Source organism: Crocodylus porosus, unplaced genomic scaffold, assembly GCF_001723895.1.
Source record: "Crocodylus porosus isolate Cpor-Errol unplaced genomic scaffold, CroPor_comp1, whole genome shotgun sequence".
In the NCBI taxonomy this organism is placed as follows: Eukaryota; Metazoa; Chordata; order Crocodylia; family Crocodylidae; genus Crocodylus; species Crocodylus porosus.
In genome coordinates this window covers 219775661-219800316 of record NW_017728886.1, presented here as the reverse complement: position 1 = coordinate 219800316, position 24656 = coordinate 219775661, and the positions used below count along the sequence as shown (strand labels likewise).

The window sequence follows — 24656 nt, the reverse complement described above, 5'->3', positions numbered from 1 at the left end:
CAAATGTTAAAGCAGGTTTATTGTACAGAAAAGAGGAGCAGGGGTATAGCCTAAGCAAAACCTTAACTATTAACCTTTAGCTGTAGATCAAAATTGATCATAGTCATATGCAGCGGCAAACCAAGGGAGCTACCACCTATCGAGTTGCTAGGGAAGGAAGTCTCATTCAGGGCTGCCATCTGTAGGCTTTACTCCTGCATCAGCTTGGTAGTAAGTGCTGTGTAGGGAGGCCCACTCCAGGGGCCCTGTTGCTCTCTGCTGTTGGAACTCGTGGGCAGATGAAGTCCGCTACTCACACCCTGGGCAGGGGCATGCAGACAGCAGATCACAGTTCAGCCCTTGCACCGAGCCATGCTGTCACTGCTGCAAAATCCCAACCCTGGTCCTGGAGCAGTTCCCTGCCCAGCCACACACCCTGCCAGTGCTGGTCTTCATAAAAACTTTGGCCCTGTGCTGTCATGGCCCCACCACTACTGGAGTCTTCATAGAAACTGGCAACAGTAATGCAGACAAAGGCTGTTGGGAGATGGAGTCTGGTCTCTGGTCAGATCCACCATTTTGCCCACCCCTATCAGGTGTTGCTGCCCTTTTCTTGGGACTCTACCACCTATGCCAGCCAAAGTAGCAAGGGCTGGTAGGGAGGTCTGCACAAGAGTTAGTTACTCTGATGCGAGAGAGCGATGCTAGGGAGAGCTGCTGTGGATGCCACCCCCAGAGGTCTCCACTGCTCCACCAGGAGTCTTTGTCATTCCTTCATTTTGCCAGGGGTCTCCACCGTATCTGCCACTCTTCCATGCCACCGAAGATCTGTTGCTCTGCTGGGGGTCTCCACTGTTTCTTCACGCTGCTGGGGTTATCCATCACTCTTCTGTCCTTCCAGGGTTTCCTACTGGTCTTCTCCAGGTTGCCATGGAGGTCTAGATCTTTTAGGTCCTGCCCTGTATCTATGGTAGGCTCTGGGACTTTTTCCAATTGTTTTAACTATAATAAATCACCTAGACCCATTACAGAGTACTGTGCTCAGAAGCACCTTTAACAGGAGGAGTTGATTGAAAATGTTCAGGGAGTGACTCCTGTCTGGAATCTCTCCTTTTTGCCCACATTTTTGCTTTGCACCAAAACTGGAGCTCCCCACAGCAGACTATTGCTCGGGTTACAATGGGGCTGACTTTTTGGTCACCTTTGTATGACTTGGTGTCAACACCAGACTTCACAGTTTTGGAAGGGAGGGCTGGTAGACACAAAATCTCATCTGCCTTTTAACTTGCCTCTCATCTTACACTCTCTCACCTGCCTTTTACAATTGTGCACTTTAACATCAAACAGTATGACACAAGAGTACACATAGTGAAAGCAGGCTCTAGTAGGCCTTCAAATGTGCATAATAATGAAGGTATGCAGATAAAGAATATATACAAAGTTTTTGCGATGAAACATAACCATAGTCAACCATGTAGAATGTAATCAGAGAGATGCATAAATGCAACTATGAATGTTTTGAATATATAGCACTATAAGTATATAACCTACTTGAATGACCTTGGGACATCACTGCATTATTTGACTTCTTGGGTCTGGTATAAACATATTAAAATTACAGTATGGTTTTTCTTCTTTGTTTTTTCTTATTCAACATGCAACAGTCTTCTCAGACAGAAACACAGACCGATAAGGATTTTTGGATAAGCACCTGCCAGGTATTTTCACCATGAATGTGTGAAGTTAATTGTTTAGCGTTTCTGTTTTCTACTTTGTGTCTGTACACTTTTAAGGTAAAATAAAACACATTTATTTAAATTGCTTTCCAGCAGGAAAGCAAACATTATACATTTTCTTTCCTTCCTTTTTTTCTTGCGGAAACATACAGTTTGTATATAAACCCACACTGATTTTTCCAAACTTAACTTATTACTATAGTTACTCAAATCCAAAACAATTTCCCACCCCCTCATGCAACATTGGGAAAAACTTCTCATCTTTAATCTGAGTGCCAGCACTGTTACCAGCTAGGTCCAGGATCAGGCAGGAATACAAGTCAAGGATCAGGTGGGGGATAGGGCAGTAGTTTGCATGAGGATTAGGTGGGGAGTGGGGCAGCAGCATGTGCTCATGATTAGGCAGGGAATGAGGAAGCAACATGTACTGGGGACTGGGCAGCAGCAGGGATGAATAGCAGCACATGATGGGTATCAGACAACAGCACAGGTAGGGAATTGGGTCGGGGGGCAGGTGAATGGGAGGACAGTGATAGGATATGGGTCAGAGGACAGGTCACAAGGTGCAGGAATGAGGGGCAAGTGGCAGAGGAGCAAGATGCTTGCCTCCCTCCACAGGTGGGAACAGATTTAAGACAGCCCTCCAATAATTAGATTCTATACACAGAAAATTACAAAAAATTGTAAAATTATAATATTTTCCAATTTTCCATGTGTGGAATTTACCTATTTAAGGTGATTACCCTGCATTAAAAGCCATTTTGGTTCCAGGTAAATACAGCATTGATTGTAAAAATACATTATCAGTATGAATGCATACTATTCCATCCAATAACATAACACAGAAGACAGATGAGAACTGAAAATGACAGTAGTAGCACCATTACTACTAGTAATAGGCATCTGTCTTGCGAGACAATAGAATTATGCGGAGACATCAGCTTTGCTGAACATAATCCTCACTTGAAAATACAGTGAAGCTGGAGTGACCTTTTCAGGACACAAAAGCTTGAGCATGTATATAGAGACAATGAGTTGCCCACACACCAGCATCCTCCTCTTAGCCTTGCTGGTTTAATCCAAAGGAAAGGCAGGTACCAGTACATTTGGAACAAGTTTGGCCACAGAAGCTACTGGAGCAAAGAAGATCATCCATTTGAGATCATCCATTTGTTCATCTTTTGGGGCTTCCCTCCTAGACTGGTTGCCAACGAAGATTAAAGAGCTCAATCTACCCTATCATAGAGGACTTCACAACTTGTTGGCAATTTTTCCTTCACTAGGGATAAGACTAGTACCTGCTTCTAAGGTGCTCTTCTGTACAAAGCATTAGTACCCTAGGGCCATGTCCAGATGAGCACAGCTGTGAGGTATGTGGTGGCACAGACCCATCTGTGGCACCACACACTGCACGTTCAGGTAAAACTTCTGGGGCCAGCACAGTTGTTGGTCTCAGCCTCCTCTACTCCACCTGGGGTAATCTGCTTCATGCCAGAGGGTGTGTGGCATGGGTGTCCCCAGGGAAACAAACATCCCCGCTCATGTGGATTTGGCCTAGTGGTTGCCAGGTTATTTAGCTGCCACCCAGCGCTTGGTGTTAAGTTGCAAGTAGTTCTGTATTCTGTAAGTTAACTGTAGCAGGCAAACCTGACCTGCCCTGCATTAGCACCAGCAGTGTTCTTAATTCCCTGAGTGAGGCTTTGGTCTGTATTTAACTATCTGTATACATCCTTGCTGATATCCTTATTGTTTTGAGACATTTATACAGGAACAATATGGCTTAATATGCTTTCCTTCCTAGGAGCTATGGAGAACACCTCTTTAGTTGCTGGCATATCTCTGCATCCTACCTTTTTGGATTCTAACATTCCATCAAGGTAACACTGGCTCTCTGGCTCCCCCCCGTTTGTGGAAACATACAGTATAGTTGCCAGAGTGTATGTTACCCCAACACCTTTGTACCTGCAATGACAACACCTTTGTTTTAGCAAACTCAGATAAATCTGCAAATGTTTTTGATGTTCTCTGTTGAATTAATCAGAACTGGTGACATGTTTCAACTGGCAGCATTCCATCTAGTTAAATACAAAATCCCCTAATACAGAATATAAGAAAGTGATTTTTGGACAAGGGAACAGGGTATTACCATCTCTGCAAAGCCAGCAACTGGCACTTGAGAAGGCACAGTTCAGTAATTTGATAAAGAACTAGATATGCATATAGACTTCCCCTGGGTCCTACTGCCCTTGGCTCCTGTCACGTTTGACAGGCAGCCAGGAGCAGATAAATATTAATTTTCTAAACTTTTTAGGTACCCCATGGGCAGGACAGAATTGCCTGGTGGGCTGGATGTGGCCTTTGGGCCATATTTTGCCTACCCCAGAGGGGAACCAATAAATCACATTTATCCTATAATGCAAATCTACAAGCTACAGAACCTCTGTAACCAATCAATACATCAAGCAGTGGGTGATGGCAGTAGTTTCTGGTTTCTGCTATAGTAGTGCTCTCCCGCATCTCTGCCTGATTTAGCATTACAGTTTAGAATACAGACACTCTGGGTGCATCTACACGAGATGGTAAGAGCGCAGTAGCCTAATGACACTGCACAGTAGCACATCACAGCAGAGACAGTGCTAATATGCTACTGTGCAGTACTATTAGGCTACTGTGCAGTAGTGTTACTAAAAAGGCATTTGCTGGCACTACTGCACAGTAACACTAGTTACTGCGCATCTATTTAGTACTTGGCTATTCAAGTACTAAATTAAATACGCAGTAACAACTACATATTAATGAATATATAGATGCATCCTCTGAGTGACTTTTCACCTGTACAGAGGGAAAACAAGCTGTGTGGGGTGACAGTAGATGTGAAGTCCATGACAAAATGTTGGTGTTCAGGTGAGGGTTGTAGGGAAACCATGGAAGAAACAGGTGTATAGAATGACACGGGGAACTTCTGGAGTTACAGTAAAAAAAATGTAAGGAAACTTTGTGGATGCATGGAGCTTGACCTACTTTAAGTGTGATGCATCTAATTCCCTCTGCAGACAAATGTGTGGACGCGCTTCAAGATTTCTGATATTACATTTAAAATAGGAAATACTTAAAAAACAAATGGTCTTGTAAGTTTTTAAACACAAGGAAAAGAACTTCTATCTTAGTAGATGATGACATACTAGGTAGGTATGCAAAATATTCTACCCTGTAGAAAGCTTAAATAGAATAACATTATTGTGCAGCCTCCAGCCATCCTGTTTTCTACTCCCACATTCCCTTATTCAGGCCTTGGGGCTTGTGAATTGGCAGCCTGGCATGCAAAAGCCAAGCTTTGGGTTCGCAGGGGCCTGCCCAGGCTTCTTCGGGAGAGTTCCCCAATGGCTCTGGTGACCCAAAAAGGATTTCTACCTTTATTCCAAGCCCAAACTCAGCTTCTTATTTGGGGCTAAGTATTTATTTAGGGTTATCATATGTCTGGATTTTCTCGGACATATCCTGTTTATGGATCTTCCAATCTCCATCTGAGTGGTTTTTAAAAATATGATTAAATGTCCACGATTTTGGTCAGCTCAGCTCCGTACTTTTTCCCAGCTTGCTCTAGCAAGGAGCTGCTTGGGGCTGGGGGGGAAGAGGGGGAGGGCTATTGGAGACAGGGGCACACACACGGCAAGCCTGCAGGTGGCAGGAGGCTGGGAACAGCTCTGGCTGTTGCATGCAAGTAAGTCTGTGGGGGGTGGGAGGGCCAAGGCTTGAGGGGTGGGGATACATGCATGTCTGCCGCTGCTGGGGAAGAAGTCTGGGTCATAAGTGACACCATGGGAAGGGGGCACCAGGGAGACATGCATCCTCCTCGAGTGCTGATGCCCCCCTGACAGTGAGCCCTGCACCTGGCAGGGGGCATAGAGAGTGCCCCCTCTTAAATTGGCTCTGTTGGTAACTGAAGTGCTGCCATTTCTGCTGCTGCTATGCCACTCAGTGACTGGCTGCTGGGCCTCTCCCCCTGGGCTGTGCCCTGCTGGTGGTCACCCAGGTTTGGGAGGCACCAGTTGCCCAGTCAGGGTGCTGGGGCTGAAGCACGGTGGGGTAGGTGGGGGATATACTTGCCTCTCCAGCAGGGGAAGTGGGTGGTGGGGGCCCTTCAGGGAGCTGCATGGCTGGGCCAGTGGGTAAGGCAGCCAGGAGATGCTGCAGGGCAGGAGGGAGCAGGGGCCTGCAGGTGGGGGGTGAGGGGCATTGGCAGGGCCAGCGGTCAGGAGTGAGAAGCAGGACTGGGAGACCTGTGTCTTGGGAATGAGGAGCAAGTGAACCAGCAGCAGCAGGGTACTGGCATAACACTGCCCCCCGCAGTTATATACCATCCCCCTGCCAACAATAGGTGTCTTCCTTTGGACCTGGAAATACAGTAACCCTGATTTATTAGGAAGGCCTGGGCAGTAGTTGCCAGCTGTCAGGCTGGCACTCACAAATCCAGCTTCGGCCAGGCTTGTTCAGGACAGGGAAACACGTGGTCTAGGGAGACCCGAAAAGGATTTCCACCCTCATCCCGGCCCAAACCCTGCTCTTTCCGCAGGCCTGCAGGGCTGGCTGTAGGCGGTCCCGCACGCAGAGCCTGGGGGCACTGCTCGGCCCGGCCCCGAGCGCGGATGCACGCTTGCGGTGGCCGGAAAAGAATTTCCCCCCCCAGCCCAGCTCCGCGTTGGGGCTGCGCTGGGCACGTGACACCGCTTCACACGCCCCAGCTTTCCCACCACTCCGCTCGCGGCCCCGACCCCCCGCAAGCGACCAGGAAGTGGGGCTAAAGGACCACCAGCAGCCCCGGGGGAAGAGGGGGGGCTTCTCCTCCCTCGGGGAGGGGCCCCGCCCACAAGGCGACGACGCTCTAGCCCGCCCTCCGGGCGCTCTACGGCTCTTGGCGCGGGCGACTCGCGGGGTCATGGGTCACGCACCGCCCCCCACGCGGAAGCATCATGGCGTCCCCGAGCTGGCTCCACGCCGCCGCGCGCATACGGGGTCGGCTGTTGGTGGGCGCAGCCCGGCGGAGCAGCAGTAGCAGCAGCAGCAGCAGCAGCGGCCCGGAGGATGCGCCGGGCGGCTCCGAACCCGCACAGTCGCCAGAGGAGAAGCCAAGTAGCGTCACCAGCGCCTTGCAGGGCCAGGTGAGGGAAGGGCGGGGAGGTCACGTGACGACATAAGCCGTTGATTGGTCTGTCTCAGGGACTGGCCCTGGCGTCGCGCAGCCTCGGGGTCTGGGGGCGGGGCCTCCCCAGAGCTGCGGGCGGGGCTTGGAGCGGGGCATCCCCGAGGTGCCGGTGCCGGGCCCTGTTGGCGGGGGAAGAGGCCTTCAGCTGCGTTTGAGCGTCAGACGTGCCTAGGGTCTCGGACTCCCCAGAGCCCGCTGCCGCCCTCCTGTAGAGGAGAAGATGGGCGTGGGGGGGATGTACAGACTTCCCCCACTCCACACAGCAATATAGGGCTGCTCTGGGATGCAGGCGGGACTCTGCTGCCCAGACATGTGGTGCCTACAGTTGCAAGGTGCATTGGGGGAGTAGAAAGCCTCTGGCAGTTTCACTTGTATGCTGGGGCCCCTGAGTGGGGGGTTCCAGGTTTGGGGTGGTGGTTGGTAGCTAGGTGCTGGGGTGGGGATGTTTGGTCCCTGTTTGTGGTTCCCGCGAGTGCTCTGGGGCTGCCCAAAGGACTACCTGTTTTTGCACGTACTGTAAAGCATTTAGTGTGTTTCACTTGTGCTGGTCCCAGGGCTGGCTGCAAGAGTGTAGCCCAGAGGATGAGGGACAATGATTCATTTCACACTGGGCATGGAATTGATGGCCCTTTTTTCTAAAAAGGGCCCATTGTGGAACTGCTCTGTTGCCTGTCGCTGCCCCCTACCCAGCTACACACTCAGCAATTGACAGGTGTTACAGGCACAACTACCCATCCACCTAAAGTAGAGGGTCACCTGCCCTCAGCTCCTGGCAGCCCTACTATGTTTCTGCTCTAAATGAGCCTGGCACACCCTCTCTCTCCTCCCCACTAGGGTCTATTTCCTTTGATGGGGTCCAGGCTGTTCCCTCCCATGCATGCCCAGTCAACCATATAGGTTTGGGTTAACACCCCCCTCAACAAATGCTCAGTCAGCATTTTTAAGTTAATTTTTTTGAGAAAGGGAAGCAGGAAACTGCAATTACAGGCAGTGGTATCTTTCTTGGCATCCAGCCACTTTGTGTCTTGCTCCCCATCTAGGGTGATTCTGGGGCTACTCCAGGTACTGACCCCCTGGAATGCATGATGATTTGGGTACCTTACTACCCCCCTTGTGGTGTTTTGGCAGTGGTGCAGTCTTTAAGAAGTGGGGGTCCCCACTTAGAAGCATTAGCAGTTTGTGATTGGTTCCCAATCAGTGACATTCTTGGAATAGTTCAAGCTTTGTGTCTGTCCATACCCTAAAAAGGTTCTTCTAAAAAGATTAAGAATCCATAAGGTAATTACAAGAGGAGGACTGCTCAGATGACAGATGTAAAGGGAAGAGGGAAACAAGTTTATTCTGATAGGCGGTAGACTTTAGGCTGGCAGTAGACCAGGTAGTGGCTGCAAATAGATGCCGCTTTTTTATTCTAGGATAAACCATTTATTCCCAGGACAAAGTGCAGTCATTTTGACTGCAGTGTTGTCCTGACATGAATCCTGAAAGGGTTTATGAGATGAGATGTACTAACAGTTTATCCTGGGACATTGCAAAGTGAATCTGAATGGTTACCCTGGGATTGTATCGTATCAATAGCAAAAAAGTGGAACTGCATTCAGTCACTTGCTAAACCCTCATTTGAAGTGTGATGTGTATATATATATACCAATTCTGAGACATTTCTGTTCCAGGACAAACACAGGCGCAACTTGTTCATCAACACGGAGTAAGGTTTACACCTGGGGAAAAAGTGTAAAGCAGTAGAAGAGGTTTATCAATCTGAAATCTAAATAGTTTATAAAGAAAAACATATGAATAGGGGGAGGAGGTAAGGAGGAGACTGAGGGGTCAATCTGTCTGCAGATGCTGTTCATCTTGCCCATGGGGCCAAATCCATTAGCACCACTGGTCTTTTTTAAGTCTGTGGTGCTTTTGAGTTTCTGTTCCCATGCTCTTCTTGTAAAGGTGCTGGAGAGATTTCCTTTGAGCACTAGAACTGTGAGGTTAGACTATTTAAGTAATTCGAAGCGTGTGATTCAAACTGGCATTGCATTTCTTGGTGGTGTGTGTGTCTTCAAGTGAGCAAATGCTGAAAGATTTGAATTTAATGTTCTGCTTATGTTGCATATTGATTTGCTTGTAAAAGTCTGAAATTACGAACACCAGCAGAGTTCCTCCCAGTTTGGTTCTGCAGTCAGATTTATGTGGGCTGGTTATGTGGCCTCCTATGGGAGTGCAGCTATCTGCTCAGATGGATCTTAGATTTGGGTCTGATTTGTCAAAATGAGTATAAAACCTTGTAGCTAGATATCACAGAATTGAACTGTTTCTACAACTTATTTTCTTGGTAAGTTATAGTTAAAGCAGGATGATCCCAAGCATAGATGCACTAACATGGATATAAAACTTGTTTGTTTTAAGCTATTTGCATGTATGCTGGAGTTAAATCAGAAACAAGTGTGGTGGCATTAGGGTTTTGTACCAATTTGATTTCTAAATCCAACAGTCACTTGCTTTTTTGTGTAACAGTTGCAACTTTCATTATTTCTTTCTGGAAGAAAAGAACTACCTGGCAGCAATGGAGAGTGAGGATGATGCACAGTTGACTTACTAGCTGTCTGTACGTAAATTTTATACCTGCACAGCAGGTTGATAAGGCTATAAAAGCAAAACATCATCACTGACACTATATATTATTCTGTAGGCTAGGCTGTATTCAGTCCCCAGAACAGGACTGTCTAACTCCTAAGCAGTGGGGTCCACATGTCTTGGGTGGGCACAAGACCTTTGGGCTGCACAGTTTGTGGGTTGCCCTGCTGCTACACTGTCTTCCCTGCATTCTTCCTGCCTTATGGGCTTCCCTGTGCCATCCCACCACCAACATGTGGTGTTCTCTGTGACCCCCTGTTGCGTGGGCTTCCCCACACCTGAAGCAGAGGGGAGAGCAGCCCCTGGGAGGGATTTTGTGGCTGCAGCCGAACAGCTCTGCCCTAAAGGGTTGCACAGGCAGAAGGCACTTGGGACTTTTCTTTTTGATTTGGACGCCCAATAGGAGCCCGACAGTAAGCCTCTTAAGAATTAATATCAATGGTGGACAGTGTCAACAGAAAGGGTCAAAATATGTAACTACACATATTTGTCTGAAACCTTGAGAGAGACTTGAAGGATAGCAGCTAGCATCCTGTCCTACTGCAGTCCCATTTTCAGAGAAAGAAGATGCTAGGACTTTGCTGCTTGTGGGGCTTCATTTTTAGCATCAGTCTTTGACTTGCAGTTCTTGGATGCTTATGAGGCTGCCTTTCCACCACTCTCTTGTCTTCCAGAAGGGTGGAGGGTGGTACTTATTTTCTTGTCCTGTTCCATGCAGCCACAAAGAATCCACTTGGCACCTAACCTTCAGGTACAGGTGGTCCTCAGACCTATGACACAATTGGTTCCTGAAAACTGGGTCTTGTAGCCAGTCTCCCTGCTGTAGGAGTGCCATGGCTGCAGCTGCCTGAGGCCCCTAGGACCCCAGGTAAGGCTGTTGGGGGCCAGTACAGTTGCTGGCCCCAGTCTCCCCTGCCTCACCTGCGGTAACCTGCTGTGCACCATAGTATGTATGGCACGGTCATTCCCCAGGGACAAGTAGCAGTGGCACAAGGTGTGCTGCTGCTGCTTGTTCCTTGGGAAATAAATGTTCCCGCTTGTCTGGACATGCCCTTAGTCTTCCCTTCTCCATACCAAATGACCCCAGTTTTTCCAACCTTTATTAGTATGCCATGTTCTCTAGTCTTCCAATCTTCTTTGTTTCCTTCCTGTGGATCTGTACCAGTTTGTCCATCTCTTTCTTGAGCTGCAGTGCCCAAAACTGCCCAAAACACATTACTCCTGGTAAGGCCTTAGCAGTGCTCAGTAGAGTGTAAGCTGAATCTCCTGTGACTGGTATATAGTATCCTTGTTAATATATTCAGTATGCTATTCGCTTTTTTGGCACTAGTGTTACACTGATGGCAAATGCTCACCATATGATATGCTATAACCCAAAGGTCCCTTTCTACCTTGTAGTATGGCAGCTTAGGCTCTGCATTTTCTATTTGTGCATTTGACTGTTCCACCTTATTCTTCTAATTTATATTGTCCTACATTTTCTTCAGATTTTTCCACTTTATTAAGGCCATTTTGAATACTAATTCGATTCTCTAAGTGTGTGCTTCCTTACCTTATTTAGTGATATCTGTTGTATACTTAATACCATCTTCCTCTGTCTAAAAGCTCATCAATGTGTCAAGTGGGTCATTTTAATCCTTTTCTAGAATCTACCTGAAGATTCTATTAACTTTCTGGAGTGGTTATTTTTTTTCCTCTCCTTCGGAATTTCTGAGAAAAATTACATTAATTTGATAAGTGGAACAGTATGACTCTAGAAGCATCTCTTGAATTTTGTGACAGTGCTGCTTGATAGGCAATGATCCTTTTTGGCACATGCAAAAATGACAAATGCTAACAATCCAATGTAATCTAACATTGACATGGACTTCAGCACTGCTAAGTTTTAGAAGCATTACATTAATAATGATTATCTTTGTTAGGTAGTTTTCTATATATTTCATACATGACAGCAGATGCATAATGTTGACATTTCTCCCTGGTCAGACGTTGCAACTGTTTTTTTTCACTTTATTGCTATTGTTATTAGGCATTGTACTCCTGCATTTTTATTTTTAATTCCCATTTTATACATTTTTTAAAATCTAAGAAAATTTACATGGGGAGTGGGGAGCTTTACTGCATTTGTTATAAGTGGTCAGATTTATTCCAATAATATTTTGTGCCAATATTTCGCTTTATTAGCTTAAAGAGCTAATAAATATGCAGCTACGGTCAGGAGTATATTTGTGTGTGTTTTTTGTGTGCACTAGTATAATACACTCACTGAATATTCTTTTCAGTATTTTATTAAAAACAATATTAACACCCAATGTTTCAGAAACGACAAGGCAGACCAGTCTCGACGGACATGTGTACAAAATCATGTTAAAGATATTCTCTTTTTTCTTTTTCTTAAGAAAATCTGTTTAGAATTCCATACTTAACTGCCCCCCCACACACTTTTATACACTGGCTTTCTTTTATGCATGTTGGAGTTAAGTCTGCTTAAAATTTATGGAGCTTTGGCTGTTAGGAAAGTGTTGTGGATAAGTAAGTGCTGAGTAGTTTTATATTGGTGTAGGTAGAGAAGCAAAAGTGTGGTGGGTGACTTTTTACTCCTTTTTTATGGCTTTTCAGCATTTGTGGAAAATGTGAGGCAGAGCAGAGCAATTTTAATAATAAATGTAGTCTTTTGGTACCTGATAGACTAAATAAAGAGTAATATGGTTTTATAAACAAAAAGTGAATAACTGAAGGTTTGCTGTTGATTGTCTTTAAGTGGAAATTAGGGGTGTACCAATACCGATGGCCAATTATTAACCAGCCATACTGGCCAATACCAGTCTGGTTGCTGATATGTAGCCCAACAGCTTGGAGAGCAGCATCCGGCTGGTAAGTCTGTGGGAGGAAAGGGACGTGGGGCTGGGCAGATTGAGGTCTTCATGGTGAGAAGGGAGGGGGCTGGGGCAGGGGCAGGGGCAGGTGCTACCTAGCTGCTCAGGGACAGAGCTATGGGCGGTTTGTCAGGGGGGCTGCTCTCATGGCTGTGTGCACCCTAGGGGAGGCATGGGGGGTGTGTGCCCCCGGATTTGCACACAGGGTGGGAGCGAGCTGCCCCCTTGGGGCTCTGCCAGCTTCTTCCAAGTGGGAGGCTAGGCTGGAACTACAGGTGGGGGAAGGGCGGACACAGTGGCGCTGGGAGGGGGTGCTTTGGGGTGAGCTACAGCCAACCCAAAATTTACCATAGGCCCGTCCTCCCTCCTCCCCAGTGCCACCGCCCGTCCCACCTCTGCCCCCACCCGCCCTAAGTGTAGCCTTGGCACAGCCCCCCTGCTGGGAAGAAGCTGGCTCAGCACTGGCCCCAAGCACACAGCCTGCCCTCATCCCAAATACAAATCCAGGGGGCATGTACCCCCCCTCCTGGCAGTGCACACAGCAGCTGGAGCTGCCCCCTCACCCCCCTCAGAGGAGCCACCTATGGTTCCATCCCATTCCCCAGCCCAGCTGGGCAGCGTCTACTCCTGTCCCACTCCCTCCCTTACTGTGGGGACGTCGATGTGCCCCTTCCTCCCCATAGACTTAGTGGCTGGATGCTGGTTTCCAAGCTGCTGAGTTGCACTCCTGGCCGCATGCATGCTGGAGCTTCTTGCATGCATGGGGCATTTATCAGTGATATTATTGGCCACATCGGCCAAAAAAGCCAGTTGCTGATAATGTCAATTTTCCTTTTATGTTGGAATAGTGTAATAAAGATTATGTTGGAATAGTGTAATCATTTTTATACCGGAAGTCTCCAAAGCGTGGCCCCTCTTCAGAGCTCCAGAAATATTTGTATGCAGCCTATAAAGGGACTTTAACTGAAATGGATCATCAGCCAGTCTGAAACCATTGATTATTTAGTAGTAGTTGAATGACAAGTCTTAACAGGAGTACTGTGATTCTCCTTATTGTACATTTGTATATGTAAGGCATTTCATGTTACATCCTATTGAACACAAAGGCATTGCCCTGCAAACTCGTTTTCTTATACAGCCCTCAGCATGGTGGACCTCCATGAACAAAAATTTGGCACGTTATGAACAACTTTGATTAATATTCTACTGTGTCCTATTAGGAAACGTAAAATCAGATTCATGTTACATTTAGGCAAAAGTTTGGGAGGTTTCAAACTTTTGTTTTATTTAAAAAGTATTTACCAAAGTGCTTCTGCCCTTGGATCTAGTCGTTTCTCTCTCAACTTTAATAGACTTTGAATTGTTGAGGGAGAAAAATCACTAATTATTACCTCTTTTGCAACCACAAGGTGGAGGTAGTTGAGCAAAGAAATGTTTTGTGTAATTAGACTCACTTTAATTTTACTACAGCAGAGGGCATCAGTTCTTTTAAGAACTGATGGTAGAAATTGGAACCTCTGGTGGGGAAAATACAGGACGCTTAAAGTGTTTTCTTTTTGGTCACCTATTTTGTAACATTTTGTAATTGTAAATAACTAGCGGTGAGATTTTAAAAACTGCTCATGATTTAGGAGCACATATTTTATTTAGAAGTCAATGGCACATTCAGTAGAATGTGTCATCCTTAAGCATTTTTGAAATGTCAGCCTTAAACTTCATCCCATCTTTGTTTTTAGTTGCTTGCCAAAGTTAATGATTCTATCGCATATATATGTTTGTTAATAATTATTCTGATTACCATTGCATCCAACTTGTTTAACGTGTAAGTCCTACTTTTTGACCTCCAAATCATTGCATTTTTAGGTAAGTGAGTGTGTGTTTGTGTGTGTAAGTGAACAAACAACAAAATCCTTGTCCCTTTTGGCAGATTACAATTAAGTCTACTTACACAAGCACAATCATATATGTAGCATAATGTTTACTTTCTTGAGCATGTTGGAGATAGGTATGACAAGTACACAAGATAATATATATTAAGTATATAATGTTTCAGTGGAATGATTGCTAGACCATAGTTATAATTATAAATTAATATCGGGGGTAGTGAATTGCTGATATGTTAAACAGCTTTTCAGAGTAATGCATCCAGAAATGTAGTGACTGCAGTTTCAAAGAGTTGTATGTGATTTTTTTGGAATATCTATTTTCAAAATGGTTTAGAACATACATTTAGGTGCTTTGTCTCAGGCTTCTTGGATTTTTTCACAGGTGTGTTATGGGGAGTATGAAAAAGTGAAGTACTAATTAACGTGTATGTGAAAGGGTCGTCAGGATGTATTTTTGTGCATTTTTTAATGAAACTTACAGGATTTTGAAGGGGAGAAGAGTGAAAGATTGCAGAGAGATGTGTTGATTTCATGCAGTCATATCTTATAAGAACTCTGACATTTATAGATGGGGGAAACTTGCAAAACAAAAAAAGAATTAAAGTTCATTTTAAATTTGTTCCTCATTTAGGAGATTAAGGTTTGTAGGAAATAATATGCCTTTTTATTATGACAGTTCTTTTTAAGGGAGAGTAAGATGTATTTGTATTTGTTAAAGTGAAAGTGTTCCCCATGTTTTCTACAATAACTCAATATTATTTGTTAAGCTAATGGATATTAAAAGTTATGATTTCAAGAAAATAATCATGCTTTGAATGTGATTTTATTTTTTTGTAAGCAGGTGTAAATACTTGCATGAAATTGGTATTTCTATATAATCCTATTTTTTCTTTGTATTAAAAATAATCTGTGTAAATTGGTTTTTAAAAAGGCAAGCAGACCATTATGATTTTATTCATTCTATAATTTTTAGAAACCAAAAAGAAATTGCTTGATGTTGATGAAAATGTTGTCTTGTTTTTATAATGACCTTTTCTTCAAGTACTACTTGTTAGTATGGTTGTTTCTCTTCTCTGAATCCTATAAACATTTTTTTTTATTATTCTGAAGAATCCAGAGAGCTACAGACGACACTTGTCTAAAAAAGCACTTTTGCTCCATTACAAGTTTTTATGAACCCTTTAGGGTCCCAGCCAACACTCAAACAGCTGAAACTGCTGACTAATCAGGAACAGAGCTTCCTACGAGATGGAGTGAGAGGAGCTGGAGTGTGGTACCTTAACCTGGGAGTTGGTCCTATCTTACCAGTAATAAGACTGCACACTCATGCAAGTTGAGGTATGGCTGCTCTGGAGAGCTGCATATGTCTTATACCTGAGTCCGAACCAATGCTGCAATTCATGGGTTTAGTAGTAGGATTTCTAATAGTTGCTTTAGAAATTGGTTTGCAGTTTTGGGGGAAATTATCTGTTCTTTCTGGATACCTTTGGAAGTGTCATAGCCTTCTGATACCATCAGTTGAGGCACTCCTAGCTTTTCAAATTCCACACTTAAATCTATTCCAGGCAAGAACCAAGTTAGGGATTCACTGGCTAAGCTGCTCCTAACTTGGCACTGAAGCATTTATGCATCAGGATAACCGTTCTAGGAGACCCTGGATCGTGGAATCACAGTACTGAAAGGTATCCCAAAGGTCGTGTACTCCAGCTCCTCCGCAGATATAGGATTTGTTGTTTCTGAATCATCCCAGATCGAGTTCTGCCTAAGTTCTTTTTGAAAGTCTCTACTTACAGAGATTCCACAATTTCTTTAGGCAGTGAGTTCCATTGTCTTACTGTACTTGCAGTTGGAATGTTTTTTATGAGATCTGATCTAAATCTGCTTTGCTGCAGTTTAAACCCATTGCTACATGTCCTGTCCACTGTGGCAAGGAAGAACAGTGTTTCTCTCTTGTGTATGATAGCCTTTCACATAATTGAAAGCTGTCATGTCTTCCTCCTCCCCCCACACTCCATCAGTCTCCTTTTTCTCCTTGTTCCTTCAGCCTTTCCTCATTCAGCTTGCTTTTCAACCCCCTTACCTTTATCACTTGTCACTGGTCTTCCTCCAGTTTCTCTACGTTTCATAACTTTTCAACTGCAGTTTCTGCAATAACTGGATTGACCATTATATAAACAAGCTCTTCTGGTGTAAGACAGATCCCAGTGTGTCTGAGGATCACCTTATCATGCTAATCTAGGATGACTAGTAGTGACTTCAGAGCTGGCATATGAGGAAGCAACCCTTCATGGAACCATGAGAGAAGCTTGTCCCAAACCTCCAGCACTAGAAAACACACGTTAGGAGACCGTGTTGGTCTAGAAGCAGGTTGTGGTGTCCCTCAGGAACTTATTCCTCCAGACTTTCTCAGTTTTATGGTCAACAAGTTAGCATGTTAGTATATAAATCAGCGGTGCATGTTGTTGGTGATTTGTAAGTTGATTCACACTATTGTTTAAGCCTTCAGTATTGTGGTCGTGGATAGAAGTAATATGTCTAAAATATTGGCTCATGTTTGAGAATAGGGTTCCAGACCTGTTGTGACCACTGATAACTCTTGTAAGGTCCATAGTTTGTTTATTGGAACAAGCAGGTAAATGTCAGCCAGAAGAAGGTGCCATTCTGTACTCTACCTCTCATCAACTAAGATCATCAGTGATGTATGGACAAGGTATGTATCACCAGGTATTGAGTTTGGATATTTACCAGTTGGGACAAGCAAAGACTGATCAATATGATGATCATAGAATCAGTGAGTTGGAAGGGACCTAGACAGATCATCTAGTCCGACCCCCTGCCATGGGCAGGAAGGAGCACTGGGGGTGGGAGGGGTCATAAGAAACTATCCAGTCTCCTCTTGAAGATGATGTTGCCCCCTGTTGTTTTAGGGGGCCCTGATGCCTCCCTCTTTTCATGGCTAATGGAACTCTAGCCTGGCTTCAAAAGACAAGGTAAAAGATGGTTTAATTAAACCTGTAACATTTCGATGGTGGAGTGTGCATTTAGCAAGCCATTAAGACGATACTACCTTCAAAACCATTTGGATGCCGTGTGAACATGGACAAATGCAACTTTTACCAACATTAAAAGGGGATGGGAAGCTGCCATTTGGAAACACCCATTAGCTGTCATAATCTAACTGTTATATGTATATGACCTGTAGCTAACTGCCCTGATGGTGACCCTGAATGAAACAGAGTAAAAGCTGAAGAGTTTTCACTATGTTTGTATTACTACAGAATCACTTGGGTATAAGAGTTGTACCATAATTCTTATGTTTGTATCTTGTGTATCAGTGTAGTTATTAAATCTCTTTATACTCTGTATGGCCAGTGCTGTTTATATTATTGTGGCTCATGGTGTACTGCGCAGCACCTGTAAACATATAGGGAAGCCTTAATCTTATTAATTTTTTTTTAATTTGCAAAGATTAATTGCAAAGTTAGTTAAAAAAAATACTAGTTGCATGTTGAATTTTTTCCCTCTTTGCAATACAGGAAACCCTCGTTATTCACAGGCTCGGCATTCGCGGTTTCAAATATTTGTGAATGCCGAACCTGCATTGTAATACGCTTAAAGGAGCGCCTTGGGAGCTCTGTGCTTGCTGCTGCTGGGCTCCTGCTATTGCCAAAGCAGCCGTGCCTCCTGCCCCCCAGCTGTGCCCCGTCAGCCACCAGGGGCATGTGCCATTTATGAAAACACTTAAAGGAGCTTCTTGGGAGCTCCTGCCACTGCTCCCACAGCCGTCCTTTCCCCCTCCTCCAGCTGCTGGGGGCACTGAGTTCATGAACGCAGACGGTGTTCATGAACACAGTGCCTTATGCGTGGATTTCGCCATTTGCAGGAGATTATGAGAACGTACCCCCCGCATGTGGCGAGGGCTACCTGTACATTTTGCCTTATAGGTGGAATGTACAAATGAACAAGAAGTGTAGTGGCTTCTTCCTCAGCAACTTCTCAACCAATCCCATATCACGTAGAAACCTCTATAACAATTTTATTGATCATAACCCAGAACTCCTCTCCTGCTATACTACAATACCCCTGTGGTGGTAATAAAGGTTGTGGCTAGCATTTAACAGGCTGTAGATTTGGTGGTTGCCTTGGAAACAGGTCATTAGAAAATTGACACTGGATACTTGCTAGCCAGCTTGGCTGCATAGACTGTCCTGGGGCTCATCTACACTATAGCGCTTCTGCTGTTATAATGATTCTGTCATAGTCTTAACAGCAGTCCCATAGTGAAAATCCATCTATCCTGATAGACAGTAGTTTTTCTTTCACCTGTATATTTGCCTAGCCAACAGAACCCCACTTCCAGTGTCATAGTGGGGTCCACACCCAGAGATTTGTTGACATAGCTGTCTTGGTTAAAGGGTTTGATCTTTTCATGCCCCAGCTACTTGTGTCCAGGTTCATTCACTCCTTCTCATCAATAATGTGTCCTAATGCTATCTTTCCTGACATGTGTCATGCCTAAGAAAAGAGCCCTCCACAGAGGCAGGGAGGACAGGAATGGTGGGAGCTGCAGCCAGTGTAGGATGGCACACCTCTCACCAATTTACACTTTTTAGTGTATGTGCATGAATGTAATATGGGGAGAGAAAAATCCCTGTACTATATTATTTTGTAACACTCTTGAACAAAACTTTGACTTCACTGAAACCATTAGGAACTTCATTAGCGTTATATCTTTATAAAGTGGGAACGCTTCTCTCACTGTAATGAAAACCTTCTATTCTGGGTTGTGATATTTTTCAGATAATTAAATGTTTATAAATGTTAATGATAAAATTATTACTTTTCCTCCTCTGTTCCTAGTGTTCTTTTCTCATTTTCTTTCCAACATAAATTACTCTTATTAAATAACAATTGTAGCAGTACATGTGTACAACTGTAGCAGTACATACCTACGTGTAGCAGTACATTTTTTTTCTAGTCAGGCATTCTTCCACCCCTCCTCCTCCCGCACAGCAGTGATCTCCCAGCCATAGCTCATGGGTACCACGCTTGGTAGCTGTAGCAAAGCTTTTTTTTTCTCAACAGGTACATATTCAACATGGTTAGTAAAGAATGATGTTCATGGATAAATGAAACTTGAAATTCACTATTTAATTAAAATTTTCTAAATCAGTAGTTCTTAGAAATAATCTGCAGTGGTGGGCATCTCTCCACATGGGTACTCCACATATAGGAGCTCCAGCGTAGGGAGGTAGCATGACCATGTGATTTTTCTGTGCTAAAAAACCTAAAATCTGTGATTAAAATTAAGGCCCTTACCATAGCCCTGCTTGTGCCCCTTGCCCAATATCCACAGCCTCTGTTCCTCCAGCCCTGCCAGAGGGGGCCCCCAGCTGCCGTGGCTGTAGACCCAGGTCTGCAGCCCCCGCTCCCCTGCTGTGGGCTAGGGCAGGCCAGCTCCCCAACACCACGTGCACTCCCAGAGGGGATAGGGGACCCCCACCACCCCCCCCCCGAGATCTATATGCAGGGTAGGTGTGGGCTCAGGCTCCTGTCCTGCTTCCCTTCCCTGGGGTCTCCAGAGCCTGATGGGCACAACCTGGTGCAGCCGGGGACAGCGAGGCCATGCAGGTAGCTCCTCGCTGTTGCTCGTACTCCTCTCCCCCTCCCTGGTGACATGCCTGCTGCTGCTTTGAAGGGCACAGCCCTGCGCTGCTGCCCTCGCTGCAGCCCTGCACGCAGAAGTCGCGTTGCTGGGGCAGCAGGGGAGAGGACAAGCAGCAGTGGGGAGATCCCTGCACGACTGCTGCTGCTTGCTGTGCTGGGTCGCGCACGCCAGGCTCTGGAGGCCCCAGGGAAGGGAAGCAGGGTGGCAGGAAACAGCGGCTAGCAGTTTTGCATGACTCCCTACCATCCTGCTTCCCTCCTGTGATGCCCAAGGAGCCCAGCAAGTGTGATCTGGCATGGCAGGCAGCAGTGGAGCCACGTGGGAATCTTCTTGCCACTGCTTGGCTCCCGCCCACCCCCTGCTTGCTACGCTGGTGATGCGCCTTCTGCGTGTGAGGCTGTAGTGGCAGCAGCGTGGGGCTGCACCCCTCAAAGCAGCACCATGCACAGAAGGCACATCGCCAGGGCAGCAGGGGGGTAGGGGAGAAGCAAGCAGAACCCTGTGTGGCCCTGCTGTCCCCAGTTGTGCCATGTCATGCCTGCTGGGCTCTGGAAGCCCCAGGGGAGGGAAACGGGACAGGAGCCCGAGCCTGCATCCTGCACCTGCTCTGGGTACAGATCTGGGGGGCATGGATCCTGCCTGCCCCCTGGGAGTGTGTGTGGCAGTGGGGAGTCGGCCCTCTCCGTTGCCCTCCCTTGGACGAGCCACTTGTGGGCCCCATCCTGCTCCCTGCTGGGGCCCTGTAGCCATGCATTGTGGCCCTGTGCCCTGAGCACCAAGCCCCACCTGGCTGGGTAGCAGTCTCAGCCCTGCCAAGCTTCCTCTCCCCTGCACTTACCTGCCAGAACTGCTCTGCAGGCTGCCTGGGGCCACGTGTGTGCCCATACACATAGTGCCCCCTGTCTCGCTCTTCCTCCCACTCCCTCCCGGCTCCCTGCATGGTGGAGCTCTGCCAGCCTGCAGGGAGCTCATTGCAAATGGCAAAATCTGCGAGTTTCTCTTGTAAAACAAGAAATCCCCGTTTGCCTCTGTAAAAGGTAAAATCTGCAGTTTACTCTGGTTTTCCCTGGGAAACAGGAAAACCTGGATCTCTATTCGTTAGATTAGAGCAGGGGTTGTCAACCAGGGGTATGGGCAGGGCCATCCAGCACTCTGTGCTGCCATGCACTGCTTCCCTGTGCCCAAGTACCCCTGCTTCATGCCTGGCCGCTGCCCCCCCACCCTGCTTATCAATTGGCCGCTGGGGGGATGCCCCCCTGCTTATCAACTGGCTCCCAATGGACCCCTGCCCTGCTCTGTGCCCAGAAGGGGATACAGTCCAGGGCGGGTACCCACCAGAAGGGATATACTCCTTAAAGTTTGAAAACCCCTGATAAGGAGGGTAGGTGGGCCATGAGGAAGCACGTTTGGGCAGGGGGATGGGTAGGCCAAGAAATTGAAGACATTGAGAACAGTTGATCAAAATGATCTCACTTTGCCTTTTAGTCCTGCTGGAATGATGTGGACATTTCAGTAAGAAAGGAATTAATATATTACCTTTTGTATCTTTTTCTGAAATTGTGTTGTGACAGCTGTGTTCTTCTTTTAAACATTTTTGATCTGTGCTATATTCTATACCTTCTCATCTCCTGCACAGTGCTGTGCTATTTGGTTTTTTTTGAAAAAGCTGAAATTTTTCTGTAGCCACTCTGTTCTGTCCTCTGGATCCATGTTGTATTCTTTCTTTATACATGAATTTTGTGATGGAAAAATGTTGGTAATATATTGTTAAATACAAATTATTAGAATGTGTTGCTACTGTATAACTTTAAGAGAAATAAACTGTACTACCCTGTGTTGTGTTTCCTTATAAACACAGTAATTGTTAATTTTGGGATTTTTAGCTGGACATTAAAATTGATTTATGATCACTTTGGCTAACCAGCGATTTGTTTGGTCTGCTGTCCAGAGAGGCTGGGTTTGTGGGGTTTTTTTGTTTTGTTTTTGTCTTTTTTAGAGTAGCAGTTTTTCACTGGAGTGCTGCAAGACCCTTCCAAGGGTGCTGTAGCATGGACACCATCCCCACTGCTGCGGCTGGGTGAAATTGCCCCATGCACCTCTGTTTCTAGGAGGCAGCAAAGTCAGATGGATAACCTTAATGCAGGCAGAAGTGCCTGCTCTGGCTCCACCATCTTATGGAAACAGTGTTGTGGGACAGTTTCATTTGGCTATGGTGGTGATGCCATGGAGGGGGCACTACATTTAGAAAAATTTTGAATTTGAGGAGCCCCTTCATAAAGGTGAGAAAAACACTGCTTTACAGGCCTGTGCATCTAAGAAGGAGACATGAAGATAATTAGAAAATTCCTTTTTACAGCAAGTGGATAGGTTGACTTATAAACCAAATTTCCCTATCATAGTACAATGTAAGTTATAACGATGTGTCAGAAAGGCGGTGTTGCTGCTTTCTGCTAAGATTTATCTTACAAAAAGGCTTTATTTCTCTTACACCTGATTTATCTTACAAAAAGGCTTATGGTAACAATTGAAAATATATTTTGTTTGTGATGGTAGATCTGTGCTGTTTTGGATTTGTATTATGGCAAATTTGTTTCTCCTTTTTAAAAGGTAACTTAAATACTGCTTAAAAATATTTACCTAATAAAATACATAATTATGTCCCTTCTTTTTAACGTATAATTTTGTATACATTTCCTACATTTGGAGACTCTGTATTTCTGAATATTTAAAAAATTGAGAAATTCCACATATGAATACTTATTATTTTTCATTAATATAATTTATAAATGATTGAAAAGTATATTCCTTGATTATTTAAAATAATGTAAAATACATATTTTTGTTGCTATATTTTTCTATTCATGACTAAAAATTCCTACATTATAAAAAGGTATGAAGGTTGAGTCAGCTATAGGAAGTGTCACTATTCAGTGAACAATATTGATTCCATTAATAGTCCATGCTATATTAGTATTGCTATATTACATGTAAGAAAATATTCTGTGTCTCTCGTGAGGCCTTATATATACATATAACATGGCACATTATTGACTAAAATGATTCTGTAACATAATTTTTATTTTCATTGTTTGTAGAACTGCTTTTGATATCTAGACAACATGCCTACAAACAGCATCTGACTCCAAATAGACCTGCTAGAACAGAAAATATCACCCTCCCCCCGTATATAATGGAGAAGTTTGATTAAAAAAGGGTAATTTGGAAAAATATATTGCATATGATGCTAAACATAAAAATAAAGCTCTCATATAGTTTGAAGAATGCAATAAAAAGAAAATAACTTGTTTCCCTAGTTATTAAATATTTCTTTTTAAAATATTTTGTATTTAAATCAACAAAATGTAAACATAATCATTGTTCTTCACCAATATAATGAAATGTCATTATAAAATAGTCACATCTGTATCTTATGCTGTTGCAGAACTTTTCTTTAGAATGTAAAAGTATTTTTTAGAATATTTTAATGCTATTGTAATACACATATGCTTTTGATATTAATTTTGAGATATTAGTATTGAAAGATTAGTCAACATTACACTGAGTACTAAAATATGTATCTCCACAGAGAAAAGCAACAATAAAATATATGCCAAATCTAACAGATTTCTTAAATTGGATATAAGCACAAATTTGTTTTTGTTAAGAAAATGGAAATTCAGCAGTAAAATATTTTAATATGAATTAGGATTCCTCCTGACTAAACTATGAGAACCATATAAACTTCAACAGAAGTCACAAATAAGACGCGATTAGCCACATTTCATCTTTATAGAACCTTACTCCCATCTGTAAATTCAGTCAAAATATGAATTGAGAACACTGGTATTTAATAGTATACATTTTAAATTTAATATGTACAAGTTGGATAAAAGTTATATCAGAGCTTCTCAAAAGCTTTTAGTGCACTCTGCCAAGTATCTGAACTATGAAGCAATAGTTATATTTTTAACCTTCTATAACTATACTTGGTTTCTTTCAGTTGTTCATGTCTCCCCCTCCCTGTTCACAGTGGTTCTTGCCAGTCCCCGTTCTGATATGTCTAGGGGAGAATGGCAGTCGAAACATTGTGTGCAATCACAATAACTAAGAGTGTGTATCCCAAAGTTGCTTATTATTAGGAATGCATTACTATCTTGGTTCAAATTAAGGATGCACTTGTCTCTTTTTGTAAAGATAAAAATATGAGTGTTGTAATCTTCTAATTCTGTTTGAAGCTTAATATTTAACTTCGCATTTCCTAATTTTTTAATGGTTTGACAAAGTACATACTTCACCAGAAATAGAGGGTTCTTGTTAGTTTTTTCTTTTTACATAAAAATATCAGATAAATGACTTTCCCTGTAGTATGTATTTTAAAAATATTTTATCAGTGCTCATTTGAAGCCATCTCCCACCCCATCCTCATTAAAAAATTGGGCAACTGTGACATTGATGCCTACACAGTCAGATGGATTGCAGATTGGCTGACGGGTTACTCAGAGGGTGGTGGTGGACGGGTCATATTCAACCTGGGGAGAAGTGGGCAGCGGAGTCCCCCAGGGCTCGGTCTTTGGGCCCGTGCTGCTCAATTTCTATATCAGTGATTTAGACGACAGGGTGAAAAGCACCCTGTTTAAATTTGCTGATGATACCAAAATTTGGGGTGAGGTGAGCATG

At 44.4% G+C, this 24656-nt stretch overlaps 1 protein-coding gene and 1 long non-coding RNA gene across 2 annotated transcripts in view; one reads left to right on the top strand and one right to left on the bottom strand.

The window, feature by feature from the left end:
* The window catches only part of LOC109319825, a 61194-nt gene extending 57265 nt beyond the window's left edge, over nt 1-3929 (bottom strand). Inside the window, exon 1 of the long non-coding RNA XR_002103636.1 lies at nt 3566-3929. This is a non-coding gene — a long non-coding RNA (uncharacterized LOC109319825). The remainder of the gene's footprint in view (nt 1-3565) is intronic.
* A 2722-nt stretch (nt 3930-6651) lies between these two features.
* MRPS28 (mitochondrial ribosomal protein S28) overlaps nt 6652-24656 on the top strand; it is a 130729-nt gene continuing 112724 nt past the window's right edge. The window contains exon 1 of the mRNA XM_019549611.1: nt 6652-6864. Within this exon, the coding sequence (XP_019405156.1) occupies nt 6686-6864 (179 nt within the window). The 5' untranslated portion in view covers nt 6652-6685. The remainder of the gene's footprint in view (nt 6865-24656) is intronic.